The sequence below is a fragment of the Phocoena phocoena genome, chromosome 9, assembly GCF_963924675.1.
Source record: "Phocoena phocoena chromosome 9, mPhoPho1.1, whole genome shotgun sequence".
Taxonomy (NCBI): Eukaryota; Metazoa; Chordata; class Mammalia; order Artiodactyla; family Phocoenidae; genus Phocoena; species Phocoena phocoena.
In genome coordinates, this window is record NC_089227.1 from 35,673,536 (window position 1) to 35,694,207 (window position 20,672).

Below are 20,672 nucleotides of genomic sequence, written 5' to 3' on the forward strand. Positions count from 1 at the left end.
CCAGTGGCCATTATCTTTGCCAGCTGGGCAGTTAGCCATCTTGGAGACAAGACCCTCTATCCCTCCTGGCTCAACAGCTGGATTGAAAATGTGCACCATATCATTGCTAGTCTTTAATCATCCTCACAAGGATATACTAGGTATCTTAAATACACGTGAGTGGAAGAGGATCTTTACTTCCGTGTCCCAGGAGTATGAAAAGAGGGGTTTTGGGACCAACTTAGCTAAATGTACTGATGATCCCTGTGTGGCTGCCTCTTCGTGGCTGCCTCCCTGAAAGGGAAGTTGTCATGTAGGCTGATGTAGGTTATGTTGAGACAGTCAAAAGTATGTTATTTCTGTACATCAGTCCTATGGGAGAAAAAGGACCAAGCTCTTGGGAGATTTTTTTTTTTTTGGAGGTTGGCGGCTTGGTGAGGGTTGTGCTGGTAGGAACGTATAACTCTGCCTAAAGTCCTAAGGTGGGAGTGAGGGGCAGGACTTCAATTTAGCGTTCTTTTCTTTTTCACTTTCCCTTCCCCTTTTCCTTTTCTTGCCCTTTCTCCTTTTCTCTCTTTTCTCCCCTACCTTCTCTTTCCATTCCCTCCCTTATTTAATTTCTCTAGTTAGTAAATTAATTAATTAGTTCTGTATTTAGTGAGCAGCTTCTTTGTAGCAGGCCTTGGTTAAATTACTATGTAATGTTGAATGAGCCAAAGTTCTGTGTCAGGAGCACATTCTACTGAAATTACTTGGAGAAGAACTTCCAATTTATTATAGGTGGAATAAGGTGGAAGGAAAACAATCTATAGTTTCAATAAAGCGACTCTTCTTATGGGTACTTGGTTTTGTTGTTGAATTGTTTTATATAATTTCTGTGATCCACGTTGGCCCTGAAGTAATATCAGCTTTAAGATTCTCAGCCCTATCTGGCTGCCCTATGCCATGTAATGTGTTGAGACATATCAGGTGAATATAACTGAGAGTGGCTGACTCACTCTAGTAAGACTCTTATGAGAGTCCAAGGTCCGTTCTCTGGGAGCTCTGACAATCTGTTCTTCATGTGATCTATTAATATATAAAATAGCTGTTTGCACTTAGCCCCACTCTCCACACGTAGCCGGGAGAGTCTATGCCTAGCTCTGCATCCTAGTTACTTAATCAAGTCTGCTTTAGATAGACTTGACTTGAGGGATGGTCTCACAGCTCAGCTTCTTCATTGCGCTAGTGTGAGTTCTGGATCAAAGAGTGGTTAGTGATTTTGCAGTGGTTACATAGAACATTAGTGGCAAACTGGAACCTGTAATTTCTGATTCTGTGTTTTTAGTACTGTATTCTGCTACCTTTCCTATCATATTGGGGTGTCCAAAAAGTGCCTTCGGTTTTTAAGTAAAAAGACACATTTTTCATTTTCACCAAGAACTTTATTAAACAGCATATTCACCCTTTTGTTCCACTACGTTCTGCCATTTTCCAGGCAACTCCATAATTCCGTCTTCCCAAAACTTTTTATCTTTTTGAGCAAAGAACTGTTCCAGGTGCCTTTTACAGTCTTCCAGAGAATTGAAATTTTTTCCATTAAGAGAATTTTGTAAAGATCTAAATAAATGGAAATCTGAAGGGGCAGATGAATCAGAACTTCCCAGCCAAGCCCTAACTGTTTTTGCCTGGTCATCAGAGAAACATGCAGTCTTGCGTTTATCCTCATGGAAGTTTATGCGTTTTCTGTTGACTAATTCTGGATGCTTTTCGTCAAATGGTGCTTTCAGGCGGTCTAACTGGGAGCAGTAGTTGTTGGAATTAATCATTTGGTTTTCTGGAAGGAGCTCATAATAGAGGACTCCCTTCCACTCCCTCCATATACACAACATCGTCTTCTTTGGATGAAGATCCGGCCTTTAGTGTGGTTGGTGGTGGTTCATTTCGCTTGCCCCACGATCTGTTCTGTTCCACATTATTGTACAGTATCCACTTTTCATCGCCCATCACAATTTGTTTTAAAAACGGAACGTTTGGGCTTCCCTGGTGGCGCAGTGGTTGAGAGTCCGCCTGCCGATGCAGGGGACACGGGTTCGTGCCCCGGTCTGGGAAGATCCCACATGCCGCGGAGCGGCTGGGCCCGTGAGCCATGGCCGCTGAGCCTGCGCGTCCGGAGCCTGTCCTCCGCAACGGGGGAGGCCACAACGGTGAGAGGCCCGCGTAACGCATAAAAAAAAAAAAAAAAAACGGAACGTTTTCATTACGTTCAAGTAGAGAATCGCATGCAGAAATACAGTTAGAAGTTTTCTTTCACTTGACTTATGTGGCACCCAAACATCAAAGCAATTAACGTAACCAAGCTGGTGCAAATGATTTTCAGCGCTTGATTTGGATATGTTGAGTGTGCCGGCTATCTCCCACATGGTATAATGTTGATTGTTCTCAATTAATGTCTTGATCACTGTCCACTTCAACTAGTCTACCCAACCATGGAGTCTTGTCCAGCGAGAAATCTCCAGCACGAAACTGTGCAAACCACTTTTGACCCAGTCAGTCACAGCACTTTCTCCATACACTGCACAAATCTTTATTTGTGTTTCAGTTGTGTTTTTACCTTTCTTGAAATAATAAAACATAATATGCCGGAAATGTTGCTTTTTTTCTTCCATCTTCAATATTAAAATGGCTACACAAAAATTCACCAATTTTTGTAAGTCTTTTTTTAAAATGCATGCTGATAGGACAGCTGTCACATACAATCTAACAAAATTGTTTCGAATGAAGTTGAAGACAGCTAAGTGCTACTGGAGCCATCTTACGGAAAAAACTGAATGAACCTTTTGGCCAGCCCAATAAAAGTCTGTGATGAGGATGAAATAAGATAAATGGTAGTATGAATTGATAGGCATAATCAATGTAAATTATTTTACATATCAATGTAAATTATTTCTATTTGCTTTCTACTGTCAGGAGGCATTTAAGATTTTTTACATTGTCACTTCTCGATTTTAAGCATCTTGGCAGCAGGAGTCATTTTTTATGTCTGTGTGTCCCTCTGCTCAAGGCCAAACTGATACATATAAGAACCAGGGCATGCTAATAAAATTGATACCCTTTGAAACTGAAATTATTTTCATTATTTATAGATAAACTGATTGTCTAATAAAAATTACACTTTATATTTATGTACTTGATACTCAAACCAGGAATTTATAACATTCATTACAAGTAGTGTTCTGACTAATTTCTTGGGAGGCATATTAAGCTGATGAATATTTAAATAAAAGAAAGCACTCATTTATGATTTTAACATTTTTTTCTTATTGTGAGTTTTAATTTCAGGCAGTTGTCAGCTGACAAATTTTAAGGTTCATTAAGGAGTCAGGATTTGAATAGGATCAAATCCCATTCTCATACTAACTGTGTGACCTTGGGCCATTTTTAAAAAAACTTCTCTGTATTTTAGTTTCTATGTTGTTAAACTAGGGATAATAATAACGATTAAGCTAAAATCGACCACTAGACCATGGGCTTATTTACTCTCCAAAAAACCACGTAATGTAGGTGAGGAAATGAAGGCGTGGAGTGGTTACACAGCTAATAAATAGTAAACGTGAGATTTGCACTCAGTTAAACTCCAGGGTTCATATTTTTTGAGCACTATGCTGTATTACCTTCTTGATTACTTCATAAGTTCTGAGGAGTAAATGAGATAGGTATGTAGAATACTTTGTACAATTTTGATTTTCAGAGGTTTTGGGTTCTCGAATTGTAAGGTTTTGTGGACCTAGAGGCTAATTTAGGAGAATTATAAATATATAATTGTCCTTAGTTCTGAAAGTTTTGGTAGCTTATTAGAAATAAAAGTATCACAGACCCCATCCCAGATATAATGGATCAGAATCTGCATTTTAAGAACCTGCATTTAAGATTCTTAAAGTCTGAGAAGTACTGCAGTAGATGATCACGAAGGTTTCTTCCATCTCACAGTTGGTGTGTCGGTGATTTTAGGGAACCAGACACATGAATATTTCAGTGTTGATTGTTGTGTTTGGAGAAGAAAATAGTAACATATCAAGTATTATTTTAATGTAAATCACTGTGAAGTGGATTTATTTATATTTTTTGGCTTCCGTTCTGAATTTGTAAAAAGTTTCTGATGTAGTGCAAAATTTTTGTAAATTTTATCATCCTGTATCATCTTAGGAAATAATTAGAACTCAAAAATTTTAAATTGTTTTAGATCAAATGTTCTTCTTAATCTCACCAGTTAAGATTATAATATTAGCTAAATATGTAAATGGGAACACTAAATATAACATGAAACTTTCTCAATTTTGGACAATTCTCTATTCTGATATTTCATTGAATAGTTTAACATTTGAAGTTAAATATTATGAAATTAACCACAAAACAAATGAGCACCTGACTTGCTTGATTAGAAATGTTTAATTTTATTAGTCCCTGGAATATAGAAATTCCTCTCAGACTTAATTAAGGAAAGGTTCTTCTCCATAGATTTTTTTGTTTTTTCATGTGACGGTAATGTCTGTTTTGTTCACTGTTAAATCACTAGCATCTGGCACGTAGCTATTCCCAAATATTTGTTGAATGAATAAGAGTTTGTTTTTTGATGATTTTTGCTGCCATTTTCAAATGAGTAAGAAGAGACTTGTAAGATTCTGAAAATTTGAGCTTTTAGACAATTGAGCATCTCCCCGTGTTAAATAATTGAGTTAATAATCTTTCCCACATTATATAATTGTGATTGTTTTTTGAAAATTTATTATTATTTTTTGCGGTACGCGGGTCTCTCACTGTTGTGGCCTCTCCCATTGCGGAGCACAGGCTCCAGATGTGCAGGCTCAGCGACCATGGCTCACGGGCCCAGCCGCTCCGCGGCGTGTGGGATCTTCCCGGACCAGGGCACGAACCCGTGTCTCCTGCATCGGCAGGCGGACTCTCAACCACTGCACCACCAGGGAAGCCCTGAAAATTTAATTTTTAAATTTCTTTAATTGATAGTCATACAGTTGGAGCCATAACACATTTATAGAGTTTAGAGCAAACACCTGGTTAAAAAATATAGAACATTTGAGTATTGAGTATTTGAGAAGCCCCCTGTGTATTGTCTTCCAGTTGCATGCTCCCTTCTTTCCTTTATCTCCAGAGATAGCCATTTTGCTTGGTTTCATTGTTCAAACCTCTGAATAGATCCTTAAACAGTAAGTTGTTTAGCTGTGAAAAATGGCGAGCAAGCATAAATATAACTTTGTAAAGAAAGAGTAATATTGCTAATATTAGGTCAAATATCATTGAAGAAGGTAGGCTGGATAAAGTATCTGGGTCATAGTCTGGTCTGAGCTTTCCTGAGAGTTTGTAGGAACTCTTTTCAGGAAAGTCAGTGGAAAAGGTTTTGAATGAATCTTGGGAAATCACATCTGTTTTTTATAGTTGGCCATCTGGTGGTACTATAGTGTGGATCAGGTCCCAGATGTTCAGCAGAACTATTGTCAGAGGGACTGAAATGTTCTGTACTTTATTCTAAACCACCATGGCTTACTTTCAGCTCTTGGAAAGAAGTCAGGGGAGACCACTTCATAGGTGCAATAGTATCCCCATCTGATTCAAGGAGGAGATCATGAAGGCAGGGTAGAAACATCAGTAGGCATTCTGTCCTCTGGTTAAAAAGATGTGGCCAGGATGAGGAAAAAAAGGTAATAAAAATACAAATGAACAAGAGTTGTGAAGGCCTTATATAGAAGAAATTAAAAAAAACCCTTCACTGAGGGACGTAGAAGATATGAATAAATGGAAAAATATTATTTGGGGGTAGGAAGAGTATTATAAATTTTCCGTATATCTTACCTAAGATTTCTATTCATGTGTCACGTAATCATTGAAAACTTCTTAGATCAACCACATGCAATTGTTTTATTTTTCTCTATAGCATTTATCCCCATCTGATATATATTATTTATATGTCTTTTTTCCTCTTCTGGAATGTAAACTTACGGAGGTATGTAAATTCATGAGGGTGTGCTTGTTGTTCTTCCCTTACTAAAATGTAGATTTATGAGGGTATACTTTATTCCTTGTGATATCCCCAGCACTTTGAACTTACAGCACATAGGAAGCAGTCAATGACTGGTGAATGAATGAATGAATGAATGAATAAATAAGTAAAACTGTGCTTTCTCTCATAGTCCATAGCACTTATTGTCTATTCCGTAGTTTTTTTGTCATTAATTTCGTTCAGTTTAGCATCTTATAATGCTTTCTATTATTTTCTTTTGGTTCAGTGTCTAATTGTTTCATTCCTCTAAGACATTCTTCTCTGGGCTTCTTGATGGCAGGAGTGGGACAGATGCATCCTTTGTATACCTCACAGTACAAGGCAAATGGATATAGGAACTTGTTGAACTGAATACATTTATTTATTTCATAATGACTTAAATTGCTAAAATTCAGTTTGCCTTCAACAAAAGGAGTATTTTTAATAGATAATACAGTATAATTCTAAATGAAATAGGGAAACAGGATGGAGAATTTTTAGAGATGTTTTGTTGAACTCGTGGTAAATTTTGGTAACGGGAAGTTGGAAGTTGTGCAGTTATAATTTTACAAATTTCTGCAAATAATTTGAGTAAATAAAAATATAATTTTTAGTGAGACATGGGTTTTTTAACCTTGAAATTTTAATTTTTAGAAAGTCTCATGCTGTAGTTTTAAGATGAAATATAAACAAGTACAATCTGTTGTCTACTTAAGCTTTCATACATGCTTTTGCATATATAAATGTATAAATGTTTTTATTATAAATACGTTATCACTTTTCATGTCATTCAACAATTTATGTAATTTGTTCATTTATATTGCCAATAGATTGTTTTTTAAAATCGTTGCTGATATGCTATAAATTTGTTTCTACATATAGATTTTGTATATTGTTTCTGGGAGATAAATTTCCAAGAATGTACTTAACACTTTCAAAAGTAAATATTTTTAAAATTACTGAAACAATACCATGAATGCTTAAAAGGAGAAACATAAACTATGTAAAAGTTTTGTTGGTTCTTTTCTAGTTCCTATGGAAAATTATTTATTTATTAAAAAGATTTTTTTCCTGCTTTATTTCAGACCAGTCTGTCCATATGGGGATGGGGAAGCCTTGGCATTGTCCTTTCTCTAATAACGTTTGGACCCTTTGTAATATTTTATTTGGCATTTTATATCCTCTGCTTTGTGGGTGGGTAAGTATTCTCAATGATAATTTTATAATTCATGTCATATTCAGTTGTTCAAAATGGAAACAAATGACCATGAGACCTCAATAAGGAAAAAAATGATCATGAGAAATGGCAGTATGATTTATTTGTGAATGCTATTTTTGCAAATTGTTTTTACCAGAGTTAAAAATAGTAAAATTAAGATAACTATAGAAATAAAAACGATGATGGTTATGATTTGTACCAGCAATATGGGTCATCATCTTTAAAAATAAATTTCAATTTCTGATGATATAAACTTTTTTGTGTAACTTGAAAAGTTTTTTAAGATTTTTTTATTCCTTTTGGTGTTATTTCCCCTTTAAGGTTGAAATTTCCTTATCTATTATAATAATAAGATAAATAAGTTAAATTGAGATGACACATCAAGTTTTACAGACTAGAAGATACTGTTTCATTGATTAGATTTCAGACACTAATGTTAATTATTATGTTAATGTTAATTATTGTGTTAATTATTTCCCTTAGTGAATGCTGTCATTTTGTTCTAGAAAATTCCAACAAACACCTGATTTTGCCATTTTTCTCTTCATGGTTATTTGGTTTACAGTGTTTATGCTTTACCTTGAGTTGATGAAACTTTACAGGAGAGGTTTCAGTCATGATTTAGTATAGCTTCCTATGTAGAATGTTTGGTATCAGATATGAATTATATGTAAGAAAATGTATAAACAAGAGAGATGCTTGCTACTTAGGTACTCTGAACAAGGTAGTTTAGCTGAAATGAGCATTTTGTTGTTAATGTTTATGTGTGTATGTATATATATGTGTATTTGTATATGTATAATACACTTATGTAATTATTTGTGCAGTGAATACCTATGAGTTCTTTCAGAAAAATCTTTTGAGACCCCAAATATTTGGAGGAATTGTTTGAGCCTATAGGTTTAGAGGACTTAGCTGAATTGAATAGCATATATAAACTGTGGCCTGAGAGAGACTGTGTAAGACACTGAAGGGATGGCTTCTGAATATATATACCACCTGTCACATTTTTCAGGTTATGAGTTTGAAAATCATGTGTAACCATTTTATAGGGAGGTCACCCACTGATTGTTGAACAAGTGAGAATTAATTTAACTGGGAAGCTACATCGAGGACTATTCATAAAACTGTATTTTATATTAGATTTAATATTTTCCTTATAATTGCTTGGATATGGTATTATATACTGAGACAATTAAGAAATAAGCCATAGGAATCAGATAAATGGAGTTCTGAATATCTTTATTGATTATAAAGATGATTGAAGACTTACAGATCTGCAGCCATTTGGGCTTCCTAAATTACATTCTTTAGTCACTAATCAAGGCCAGAGCTGCATGGTTGCACCACTCCCCAACAAGGTCATGGCTACTTTTATTGATTGGAAAGGAAATTGAGGAGATGTTTCTCTCACAAAGGAAAGATTTCTTTTATTTCACTAATTGAATAAGCCTTTGGCAAAAGTGAGGAAGGATTTCAGAATATTTTACAATACTTTAGAAAGGGAAGAAATTGCAGCGTTATAGATGAAGGTAGAGGGGTGAGAATCCTTTCTCTTAGACTCAACTGCTCCATATAAAATTTGGGAAAGGGAAAAGGGTCACGAGTCCATTCATTTCGAAGTCTCAGGAACCTTTGTTGTTCCCTTTTTGAGTCTGCTAATTTATTAAGGAATAATTTCAAGAAAGTTTTTGGATATTTGTAAAGTTCTGTGAATTTTTTTAGATAAGTTGGGATATTGGTAGGTGTGGGAGGGCCACTATAAACTCTTTAGATAATATTAAGTCACATGGAAGGATCTGAAATTCCAAGTTCATGTTATGTCATAAATTGATTTGATATTCTGTTCCAGACTACTGATGTCAGGAAATATAGTGCCACAGTAAGGGGACTTCAATTTATATACTAACAAGCATCCAGAAACATCTCAGAGGATTAGTTAATTAAGCATTCCCAGGTTACTCAGTTACAGTCAGTGAGTATCACAATTCCTGAGTCAAAAATCTTTCTAATTTTGGCTCTAATTATGAAGAATGATTGTCCTTTCTTTAATGTAGCTTTATTTATATAGTTTAGTGCCTTATGAATTTTAAGATCAAAAATAGGCTTTTATATATCAATCTTAAATAAAGTAGTTATATTACATATAACTAAAAATCATTTCTTAGTTTTAGTGTTTTTTTGTTTTTGTTGTGTAAGTTTTAAAGATTTGTTTTTGTTCTTTTTCCTAGTTAAAATGCAAGTCAGAGAGGAATTAATACATTTTCTTATGGAAACTATCTTTTTTTTTTTTTTTTGGCTAGTAAAAGTTAAGTTTTTGAGTTCTGCAGTTTACCTGTATACAGTGTTGATAATGTATATGTTTTGCTTATAGTCAATGGTAATCCCTTATTTTCTAAAATAAAGAAACCCTTTGGAAAGAAAACCACTCAGAAGTTTTTGGTTTTTGTTTTTTTGAATTTTGGTGGGTTTTTTTTTTCTGGTTATTTTGGGATACCTTCAATACTGATATGAGTTATTTAATGGCATTCCCGTTATGTTTGTTTGGTTATGCAGTCATTCGTAGCACCTGTTTTTACTTAAACCTCAAGGCTGAAGCTATTAATTAGGTTCTTTCTAAGATCATACTGTTCCTTAGCTTACCTTCCTACTGTCACACTGTGGGCAAAGGTGAACGTTTTATCAGTTTATTTTATGATAATGTTTTTAGAAATGCATTGTTAACTTAATATCAGCATTTTATTGTGTCTAAATATGCTTACAGCTAGGTAAAACTGAAATACAAGGCCAACCTGATTCTTAGTAATAATGTCAGATACAACACAGATATGTGAAATTTACTGATAATTCTGAGGTCAGCCTTTTAAAAAAGAAACAGAAACAGAATTGATGACATGAGTTGATTTGACTTTATCTGTTTCTCCAACCTCCTCCTTGCTTATGTGGTGCCTGTACTGAAGAGTGGTGAAATGGCAGATAGCCACAAAAAGCAGAGGACCTTGAGAATCTTCCTTTCAATAGCTAAGGCTGACTGTGTTTAATTTTTTACTGTTCCTTTCTTGTCACTGCACCCTTCCTTCCTTCGTTTCTTCCTTCCTTCCGTCCGTCCGTCCCTGTTGGGTCTTCGTTGCTGCACATGGGCTTTCTCTAGTTGTGGTGAGCGGGGGCTACTCTTTGTTGCAGTGTGTGGGCTTCTCATTGCAGTAGCCTCTTTTGTTGTGGAGCACGGGCTCTAGGGCACACGGGCTTCAGTAGCTGTGTCACGCGGGCTCAGTAGTTGTGGCACACGAGCTTAGTTGCTCCGCGGCATGTGGGATCTTCCTGGACCAGGGATCGAACCTGTGTCCCCTGCATTGACAGACGGATTCTTAACCACTGCGCCACCAGGGAAGTCCCCAACTACACTCTTTCAATCATTGTAAGATTACTGTAAATCATTATAAAATTAAAATTTAACATTCTTTTATGGATTTCCTATCTACTTAGTAGTGCTTAGATGTATTTGGGAAACTTTAAATGTAGGAAATACTGATAGCATTTAGTCAATACAAAGTATTCTAAACCAGTATTTTATCTTACCTTGACTCCATAATTGTTTTAAAAATAATTAACTTTTGGGGATATATTTTTAAAATTCCAGTCTTATTTTAAACAAATCGTAAATTGGATCTTTATTTTTTCCTTGTATAGCCTTTGTTTATTCTGTATTCATAGTGGCAAGTTATATCTCTCTTTAATTAGTTAACAGAATTATAGAAATGTGGGTATAGCTATAGATGTACATCTCATTTGTCTTTGGTTATTAGCTTGCCTACTTATTTAATGAAGGTTTATTTTTCTAAAGTTTGAAAATGTTGCCTGAGATTCTTTATGAAATATATTGGATGAAAACTTGTAAAGGCATTATTGTATAAATTCACAAAATGTTTATAGTTGTTTTAAACTTGAGAACTTAACAAAATCTGTCAATTCCTTGCGCCTCGTCAAAGTCACAAACTGACTTTTTAGTGAATGGTAAGCCATCAATTAAATCTGAAAAATATATTTGGTAATAAATAGATGTGTTAAATTGTAGTGAAGTTTTGTTTTTGTGTCTATAATTAAATTTCTTTCAGGGGTTTTGTGGTTACTCTCCTCTTTGGAAAAACAAACTCAGAGAAGGACCTAGAGCAGTGTGAACACTCATTTCTTCCTCCAACATCAACTGGGATTCCTAAGGTAAGAAGAGTAAAGGAATATGAAACCTTAAAGTCCTGCTGTATGCAGTGATGATATGTGATCATCTTTATATGGCTTGACAGATTTTCCTATAATTCACTAATGCTCACTGTAAATTTATGAGCGTCTCTCTGATCAGGCTTAGAAAATGCATGTTAGATGTTAAAGGTGAGAATGCAAATTTGAGGAAAAGATAGAAATTTGGGGTCTTTTCCTGCTGTCTTAACTTAGAATTTCAGTGCATCGTGTGTATGACTTGTGGAAATGTCAATGAATATACTGTTTTGAATGAAATAAATGCATCGGAACCAGAAGGAGGAAAATGGGCACTTTCTCTTTAACTCACTTGAAAAATAGAGCTTGCGATTAGGCTGTGCAGTTTCTATAATTTTAATAATTCAAGTCCAATTTTATATTATCTTTCATATTCTTTTGTTTTCAATATCATACTCTAAATAAAATTGGAATTGTGTACTAGAAGTAGGCTTCAGATTCTCATTGCCTTCAATTATTACTGTCGAATTAGGATGTTTTTTCTTGTCTGAAGAGAGGCAAATGGTGTGGAGTTGATGCCAGTAACTGAATTTTACAATTATTATCTTATCCATTATGTGCTAATAAGACTTTCATATTGATAAATAAATACATTTTTTTCTAATACTTACTGTAACTTTTAAAGTAATCTCTGAAACTTACTTCTGTCTCCCTTTAAAACTCCCTTTAGTGTGTATTCTTTGAGTTTGCTCACAGATCTTTCTGAGGAAATGAACCTTTTTTTTTTTAATTGAGGTATAGTTGACTTACAATGTTGTGTTAATTTCTGCTGTACAGCAAAGTGACTCAGTTATACACATACGTACATTCTTTTTTTAAATATTCTTTTCCATTATGGTTTATCCCAGGAGATTGGACATAGTTCCCTGTGCTCTTCAGTAGGACCTTGTTGCTTACCCATTCTAAGTGTAATAGCTTGCATCTACTAACCCAAAACTCCCAGTCCACCCACCTCCCTCCTCCGCTCCCTCTTGGCAACCACAAATCTGTTCTCTCTGTCTGTGATTTTTGTTTCTGTTTTAGAGATAGGTTCATTTGTGCTATATTTTAGATTGCACATATAAGTGATACCATATACTATTTGTCTTTCTCTTTCTGATTTACTTCATTTATATAATAAGAAAATCTCTAGTTGCATCCATGTTGCTGCAAATGGCATAATTTCATTCTTTTTGATGGCTGAGGAGTATTCCGTTGTATATATGTACCACATCTTTATCCATTCATCTGTTGATGGACATTTAGGTTGTTTACATGTCTTGGCTATTGTGAATAGTGCTGCAGTGAACGTAGGGGTGCGTGTATGTTTTTGAATTGTAGTTTTGTCTAGGTATATGCCCACGATTGGGATTGCTGGATCATATGGTAACTTTATTTTTAGTTTTCTGAGGAACCTCCATACTGTTTTCCATAGTGGCTACACCAACTTTCATTCCTATCAACAGTGTAGGAGGGTTCCATTTTCTTCATGCCCTCTCCAGCATTTGTTATTTGTAGACTTTTTAATAATGGCCATTCTGACTGGTGTAAGGTGGGTGGTACCTCATTGTAGTTTTGATTTGCATTTCTCTAATAATTAGTGATGAGCATCTTTTCATGTGCCTACTGGCCATCTGTGTGTCTTCTTTGGAGAAATCTCTATTAAGATCTTCTGCCCATTTTTCTATTGGGTTGTTTGCTTTTTTGCCTTTTCTTTTTGAATCATTTCCTAGCCATCCATATTTTCCACTCACTTGAGTGGTACATAGGATGCAAAATATTTTAAGAATTAAGATCCTAAACAGTAATAAATCATAGTCAAGACTGGTTAAGTCTTTATAATCTGTTTTTTAGTATATGGTATAAAAATGGTGATTTTGATTGCTATTTCTAAAATGATTCCTAAGTATATTTTATGAAAAAATCTTAGAGGTTGCATGTGTTAACTCGAGGCATATGTTTTTTATATGTATGTGTGCTTTGGTTTGTATTTTTAATTGAAGAGTGTCTTACTACTTTTCACCCGATTTCCAGGTCACTGGTCTTTCTGAAGACTACAGAGAAATATTCATTTTCTTTAGTTGCTAAAAACCATCCCTAAGTAAAATTAATTTAAAATATATTCATTTGGCAGCTGGTATACTGTTTTGGGCTGGGAGGGAGAAGGAGGAAATAGGGGTGTGTTTAATAAAGACAATTATTTGACTCACCTGAAACACTAACTTATGATTTTAAAGTTTCATTGAAATATGGCAGTATTATATCTGATATTTTCAATTTCTCACATTCTAAATAATGTTTGCTGATAATTGTTTTTGGTGATGACACAAGATTTTTTTTCTAGATGTCTAGTTTTGTTAATTTGAGAAATAGTGTTTGCTTTATACCCGAGTCTCAAGAAATAAGGTTATTTATTAAATTGAAGATAATGACAGGGAAGTTACAATGAATATTTAGTTAGAAGTAAACTACAGAGACTTTAAATCAAGAAACGATGTTATAGAATGTTATGGTTTCCTTTCAGTGCTTAGAAGAAATGAAACGGGAAGCCAGGACTATAAAGATCGATAGAAGATTGACAGGTGCCAATATAATTGATGAACCTCTCCAGCAAGTGAGTTTCAGTATGTGGTATTTGAATTCCATATGTTGTGTGCTAGGTGCATTTCTTTTGAAAATACTAAAGAAGAATTTTTGCTATTTGTGTAATATGCTGGAAACTCATTATAATGCTGTCCTTGGAGTCTGTACATAAAGACGCTGCCTTACTTATGAACTTATTTATAATAAGGTGTTTGCTTAATACGATGTTAAAGCCTTTTGGTTGAATTTACATTTAGGAAAAAAAGGTTTTACTGACATCTGATAATGTTTCTAATTATTTTATAGTTCAAATGTTACTCTTCAGCTAATGAACAAGCTTAGTGGTTTGATAAATCAGATGTTTTTCCTACTAGTTTAATTACTTTTTTAAATGGATATTTATGGTTTCATTCAAAAATATTTTAAAAATTAGAATTAAAATTATTCTTCTCCAAAATATTTTTCATCGATTCTTGATTTTGTGATTATTACAAATAATGTATACTTTAAAATGTAATACCATTTTTTAGATGAACCCATATTTACTTTGTCTGATTTGCAAAAACATAATACATTAAACTGTATTATTTGCTATTTATTGGCTAACAGTGCTGTTGGCAGCATCACCGGTATTAGAATTAAGTGAATTGTCATTTTTATAATTTGATGCAATGAATCTGATGATATTCTCAAAAGAAAACATATTTCCAAGATTATTAGCGTCTCTTGACATTATTTTGCATCTCATTCCATCAAACTGATTAAAACTTCATTATGTTATAGCATTGGAAATTTATTTTTTCTGCAGGCTTCATCTTTACCTGAAATTGGGTGGGGCTTCGCCATAGATAATTCTTTAAATTAAAAAAAAATTTGGGCAGTGGATGAATTGGGCTACCAAAATAATTGAAAAATTTTTGAAATGTGTTTTAGTATACGGATGCTTTCTTAATGAAGGCAGTTATTTACCACTACAATTTAGTATGTAGCAAGTAAATATAAATCGCAAATAATCCTTTCAGGTTTTACTTTGCCACTGTTACTTTTTAAATCCTAAAAAATTGTATTTTTTTCCATATTTTTGTTTTAGGTTATCCAATTTTCCTTGAGGGATTATGTCCAGTATTGGTATTATACACTAAGTGATGATGAATCTTTTCTTCTTGAAATTAGGCAGACTCTTCAGAATGCACTCATTCAGTTTGCTACTAGGTAAGGTCACTGCATTGTATTTATGCAGAAAAATTTAAATATTGTTTGTATCAATAGGGAAAATAACTTTCAAATGGAAGGAGAAAATTGATTTATTACATGGTAAGTAGAACAGTAGATTATTATTGTGGGATAACTCTTAGATTATAGAACTAGAGTCATAAAAACCTTTGTTCCTTTACATTTACAGAATGTTTATCTTGACTAATCCCTGTTCTCTTAGTCTGTACGTCTGTTTCTTCCTCAGGGTCCAGTTGTCCAATCGTGACTGTTCAAAGTCTTTCATCCCACTTACCGATAATACTTTTTCCCCCTCTTACCCAGATACTCTTGTTCTGTTTTATTTTGTTTTTAGTTGCATCACTCCCTTATTATACTGTTCTGGAAATAGGATTTAGTACAGTTATGCTCAAAATGAGTACTGGGCCAAGTGGCAGCGCCAAACAACTGGAACATGATTCGGAAATCTGACACAGTGAAAGACATGCTTGGACATGATCAAGAGGCATTTTATGGCCATAAAACAATAAGGCAGGGGAGGGGTTCTGAACCATACAACAGGGTGAAGTCCTGTACCTTAGGAGTCGGGGAGCTTATCTCATATTGGTGCAAGGAATAGTTTGTTTTCTGTTAACCACCACTAAAATCCCTGGAAGCTTTTTGTTGTTGTTGGTATTTTTAATATTAATATTTATATATAAATAATATATGAAATATATATAATATGTACAAATATAGACACAACATATGTGTATTATATATATATATTTTGTAAAAGTAAATGCAGCACTTAAACATTCAGGATTGATCCTAATCTTCTGGAGCGAGTTCCTCTGGTGTAATGGAGGAAATGTTTGTTTGAATCACCATGCAGGTTATATTCATCTTCTACTGGAATAACTAGAGCCTCCCAGACAGTCACATGACTATAAAATAGTACAGGATTAGCTTTTGGGAACACAAATAAGCTCTCTTGTTCCTCCTCATTGGTCACATCTTAGCATGGTTCTTGCCTATCTTCTACTCAAGCAGGGCCTTAGTAATAAACAAAGCACTAGCAAAAAGTCCCAGAGTTACTTCCTCTCCACCCTCTTGAATAAGTCTTCCCTTGGCTTGGACTGAGGACCCTTTGCCCCATAGGTGCTGTTCTGACTAGATTGTATGAAGGAAATGGGAGCAGGAGACAAAATGGCTAAAAGAAAATTGGGAGCCACTGATCCCCATCTGGAGCTACAACTTAAGATGCCCACAGACATGTGCAGGGAAGAGGTGCAGAGGAATGGGGTGGGAGGGGGGTGTCCTTGGGAAAGTAGGCTGCTTGCTTGCCTTCACTTCTTGGCCTTGCCCTGGGCAGCCATAGCCTCCATGACTTCACACATGGGCTCTTCATTTCCCAGGAACTCCATGGGCTTCTTGTCCAGTTCATAGACGGTGGGACTACCAGTGGGCAGGTGCAGCTCCACAGTAGCCTCTTCAGAGAGACCCTCCAGAGGGTTGACAGTGCCCTGAAGGCTATTGCCGTGGGCTGTATTCAGTACCCCCATCCCCTCCTCCATCTGGGGAACTATTTTTTCATTCCAAAAGGGCAGAGCCCTGGCAATAGTGTCCTTCAGACTCTCACAGGAGGGTAGCTGATCTTCAGTGAGGTCTGCATACCTCAGTCTTTATTGATGTTGCTGTAGAAGGATGGTTGAGCTTCATAAGAGGTGGTAGGACATAATAGCATGTCCAGATCTTTACCTGGGTTTCATCATGCTTGGCAGCAGTTTCTGCTTTATTGAAGTCAAGTCATCACTATTGGCGGCCACACTTGGTCATTGGCATCCAGTGCTGTCCAGAAGATCCAAATGGCTTTCTTCTGCCCCGTGGTGAAGGAGATGTCAAACTCCTAGCCAGCATCTTGTAGCACCTGCATGTGGTGCTTCACCTCCTCACGCCTCCTGGGCTCATGTTGGCTTTGCTCCAGCCACTGAAGCTGTTCTACAGGTTCCATGTGCTTTTCCTGTGTGGGATCAGCACCACCTTGTAGGTGGCCATGGTGGCGGTTCCCGGTACAGCATAGACTGGGGCTCACTGAGATGCCAAGGTCATGACCCCAGATACTCTGTTTTATTCAAACGCTCTGAAAATAGTTCAGCATAACTGCTCACTTTTGGCACATATCTAGCGGGGTCCTCTTAGAGGAAGAAGAAACCAAAGGAGCATAAGTCAGTGGAGAATACGTATTCAGTTTATTTGTTTACTTTCAGAAAAGAAGTGTATTTTAATGAGTTTCCTTTAAGAAACTTTTCTGAGGTATACAAAAATTCTCACTTTACAAACACCCCTTACATACTGCCTCCCATATGACAAAATATTTTGGTCTATATCCTTGTATTTAAACTGCTTGATTTTGGGGAGGGCATTTCATATGCAGAAATTACTTATTTTTGAAAGAAAGGATTCTATCTTTGGGCGAATTTGCAATCTTTTTTTTTTTTAAATAAAAGAGTTTGCTACCCAGTACACAGAGTGATTTTCCTATGAGCCTGTGGCCTCAAGGCAGGAGGCTGCATTGCTATGCCAGGAGTACACTGTCTAATCTGAAGGTATTATTCTCCAACCAACCCCTCTTCTTCCCTAATTAGGTTCTTGAAATATACTTTTGTACTTTTGAGAGGCTTGGAGAATAGAGCTTTGCCCTAGGGCTGTTACTTTGTTTCCATCTCTGTTCACATAGCTATTTCTAGGTCATGCTAGAAATTTCTAGCTAGATATTTCTAGCTCATGCTGCCCTGTCAAGACTTTTTCTTCTATAATTCAGTTGATCTTACGCTTTAGAGTGTGAGGTGAGTTCCTCAGCCTGAGGTCACTGAGGAGGCCTACAGTAAGTTTCATGGTTTGAATTTTAACCTTACTTAGATAGATTTGAGCTCCTTCTCCCTTATGATTAACAGCAAACATTGTAAAGTAGCCAGTCATAATTAGGAGTGTAGACTTAACTGTGGAACACAGAAAATATAATAAAGTATAATCAAAGAAGTCAGAAATTGGATTTTATCTCCTTATTTCATATATGTAACATTATTGTGTGTTAGGTATTTTTTAAGATCATTCTTTTGAATCGGTCATTCACTGCTTTTTATGGTAACACCATCCTAATGATGTTTTTCTCCCTTTGGAAGAGTGGGAATAAGAAGAGTTCATTATTCTTGTGTCTGCTTAAGAGTATATGAAAATATAAAAAATTTTAGACCTAGAAAGAACTTTGAACTAGTAATTGGAAGACTTGAGTTTGTATCCTGCTCTACCATTTAGCCGCAGTACTGTGAGCAAGTATTAAAAAATTTTTTGGATCTTGGTTTTTCTCACATGTGAAATAAGCCTAATAATAAATACCTGCCCAGTACTGCATTCCTCACAGGGTTATTGTCATGATCAAATTCATCTATTCATTCAACTAATATTTTGTGTCTACTTTGTACCAGCCAGGTGCTACAGATACAGCAATGAATAAAGCAAAATCCCTGCTCAGTGGAATGTAATGAAAATAGTCCTTGTGAAAATGTTTTCAAAGTTGTGAAGGAATTTAGAAGTTTAAGTTTTTATGCCATCCAACATCCATAATTTCACAGACAAGGAAGCTAAATTCCAGAAAGATTAAGCGATTAGTGTAGGATTATCTGTTGAGTTGGGGGCAGAGCGAGAATTAGAATCAGATTGTTCTTAATAGTTAGTATTTTTCCTCCACTCGCTATCAGATATATTATGATCTAGATTATTCATCTTAGTTTCTCCCGCCTTTCTTTCATATCATTGCAATGCTTTCCCTGTTTTTGATCTTATAACCACCTTTTCTTTAAACTTCCTGTCGTAAGTTTTTTTTTCCCCCTTCTCTAATATTCTGTGCTTTCAAGCTAAGTATTTGGGTGATTACAGGAAGAGCCAGGTTTCTTCCATACTAGACTGATACGAATTTATATCTTTGCTTGTTCATTGGTCTTAAGTTTTTGGGCAAATTAATCAGCCTCTCCTGAGCTTTAGTTTCCTTATTTGTAAAGAGCTGATAATAAGCTACTTTTGAGGCTGCTTTCAGGTTAAAAAACAGTATGATGTAAAACCTGTAGCATACAGTAAAGCTCAGTTATTGTTTGTGCCTTTTCTGTGAATGACTTTATTTTTGTCCGTCATTGGCTTTTTCTGTTACTACTAAAATGTATGTCTTCACAGAGGCTCCTTGACTATTTCCAATGTGAATATCAAGAAAATTAAGCCTGGTTATAATCTCTCAAATAATTTAAACATTCTTATTCTTGTCTGCTGTGCACTGTGAAGCATAAGTTATCACTTCTCTCCTTCAAATTACAATCTTGCATAGGGTTCTTAACCAACAGCCCATGAAGCCCTGAAGATGTAAGCAAAATTGTCTGTTATTTTTCCTATTGAGTGATTCCATAGATTTTATTTTCAAAAAGGGCCTATGAACCCAGAAGAGATTTAGAACCACCAAATTCTAGTGTTCATATTTATTCATCAGCTTGGGGAAACAGTTACAGAACATCAACATAAAAAAAAATACTCATTTTGAGATATAACAGGAAGAAAAGGATATACTTAGAGTGTGAAGTTCTGGTTTTGAGCTTTAGCTCTATTATTTATTAAGCTCTATGGCCTTGAATGGGTAAAAACCATAAACTCTTTGAGTCTAGTGATAACCCATGTCTGCTTATCAGGTTGTTGTTAGAATTAAATGATACCGCATGTGAGAGAGTACTTTGTAATGATAATACTTCATACTAACATTAGTACCTGTTATTCTAGTAACAGTTTAGGGAAGGAAACCTTCCCATAGCACTTGAGTTCTCTGTGGAGCCTGGGCATAAATTAGGCTGGAGCTTTAGCAGATGAATCTGTGATAACCCATGTATTTTTATTCTCTCTTCAAATAATATGATATAGGATAGAAAGCCCTGGGAGATTTGTATTATAATTCTACCTGTACCATTAAGTTACAGTGTACTTAAAAGAAAATTTCTTAACAACTCTGTACAGCAGTGATGCTGAACTTGTAGCACACTCTGAGTTGTGAGGGGCAAAGGAGATGATGTGCATGAAATATTTCATAAAGTATTTGTCGACCAATAAATGACTTTTTGAGCCAGTTATTTGACTTTCTGTGCCTAAATCTCTGCATCAGTAAAATGGGGTAATTTTCTCATAGGATTGTTGTAATGATTATATGGGGGAAAAATGCATGTAAAACATCATAGGATCTGGCACATAGTATGTGTTCAGTGAATGTTAACTTCTTTGTTATTATTGTTGTCTTTGTTACATTCCTAGGATATATACACAGATTCTTTGACCTTGTCTTCTTAGCTCTATTTTTTTTTTTTGAGGGGGAAGGGAAAGGGA

General features: G+C 35.4%; 1 protein-coding gene and 1 pseudogene across 4 annotated transcripts in view; one reads left to right on the forward strand and one right to left on the reverse strand.

The window, feature by feature from the left end:
* SNX13 (sorting nexin 13) overlaps positions 1-20,672 on the forward strand; it is a 140,204-nt gene that overhangs the window by 32,856 nt on the left and 86,676 nt on the right. For 2 of the 4 annotated variants that reach the window (XM_065883656.1, XM_065883660.1), the window contains 4 exons: positions 7,099-7,211; positions 11,348-11,450; positions 14,008-14,097; positions 15,157-15,278. In XM_065883656.1, coding sequence (XP_065739728.1) covers positions 7,099-7,211; positions 11,348-11,450; positions 14,008-14,097; positions 15,157-15,278 — 428 coding nt within the window. Of the gene's footprint in view, positions 1-7,098; positions 7,212-11,347; positions 11,451-14,007; positions 14,098-15,156; positions 15,284-20,672 lie in introns of those variants that run through there. The other 2 variants (XM_065883658.1, XM_065883657.1) reach the window with 2 other exon arrangements.
* Positions 16,607-17,315, reverse strand: LOC136128199 (phosphoglycerate mutase 1-like; annotated as a pseudogene).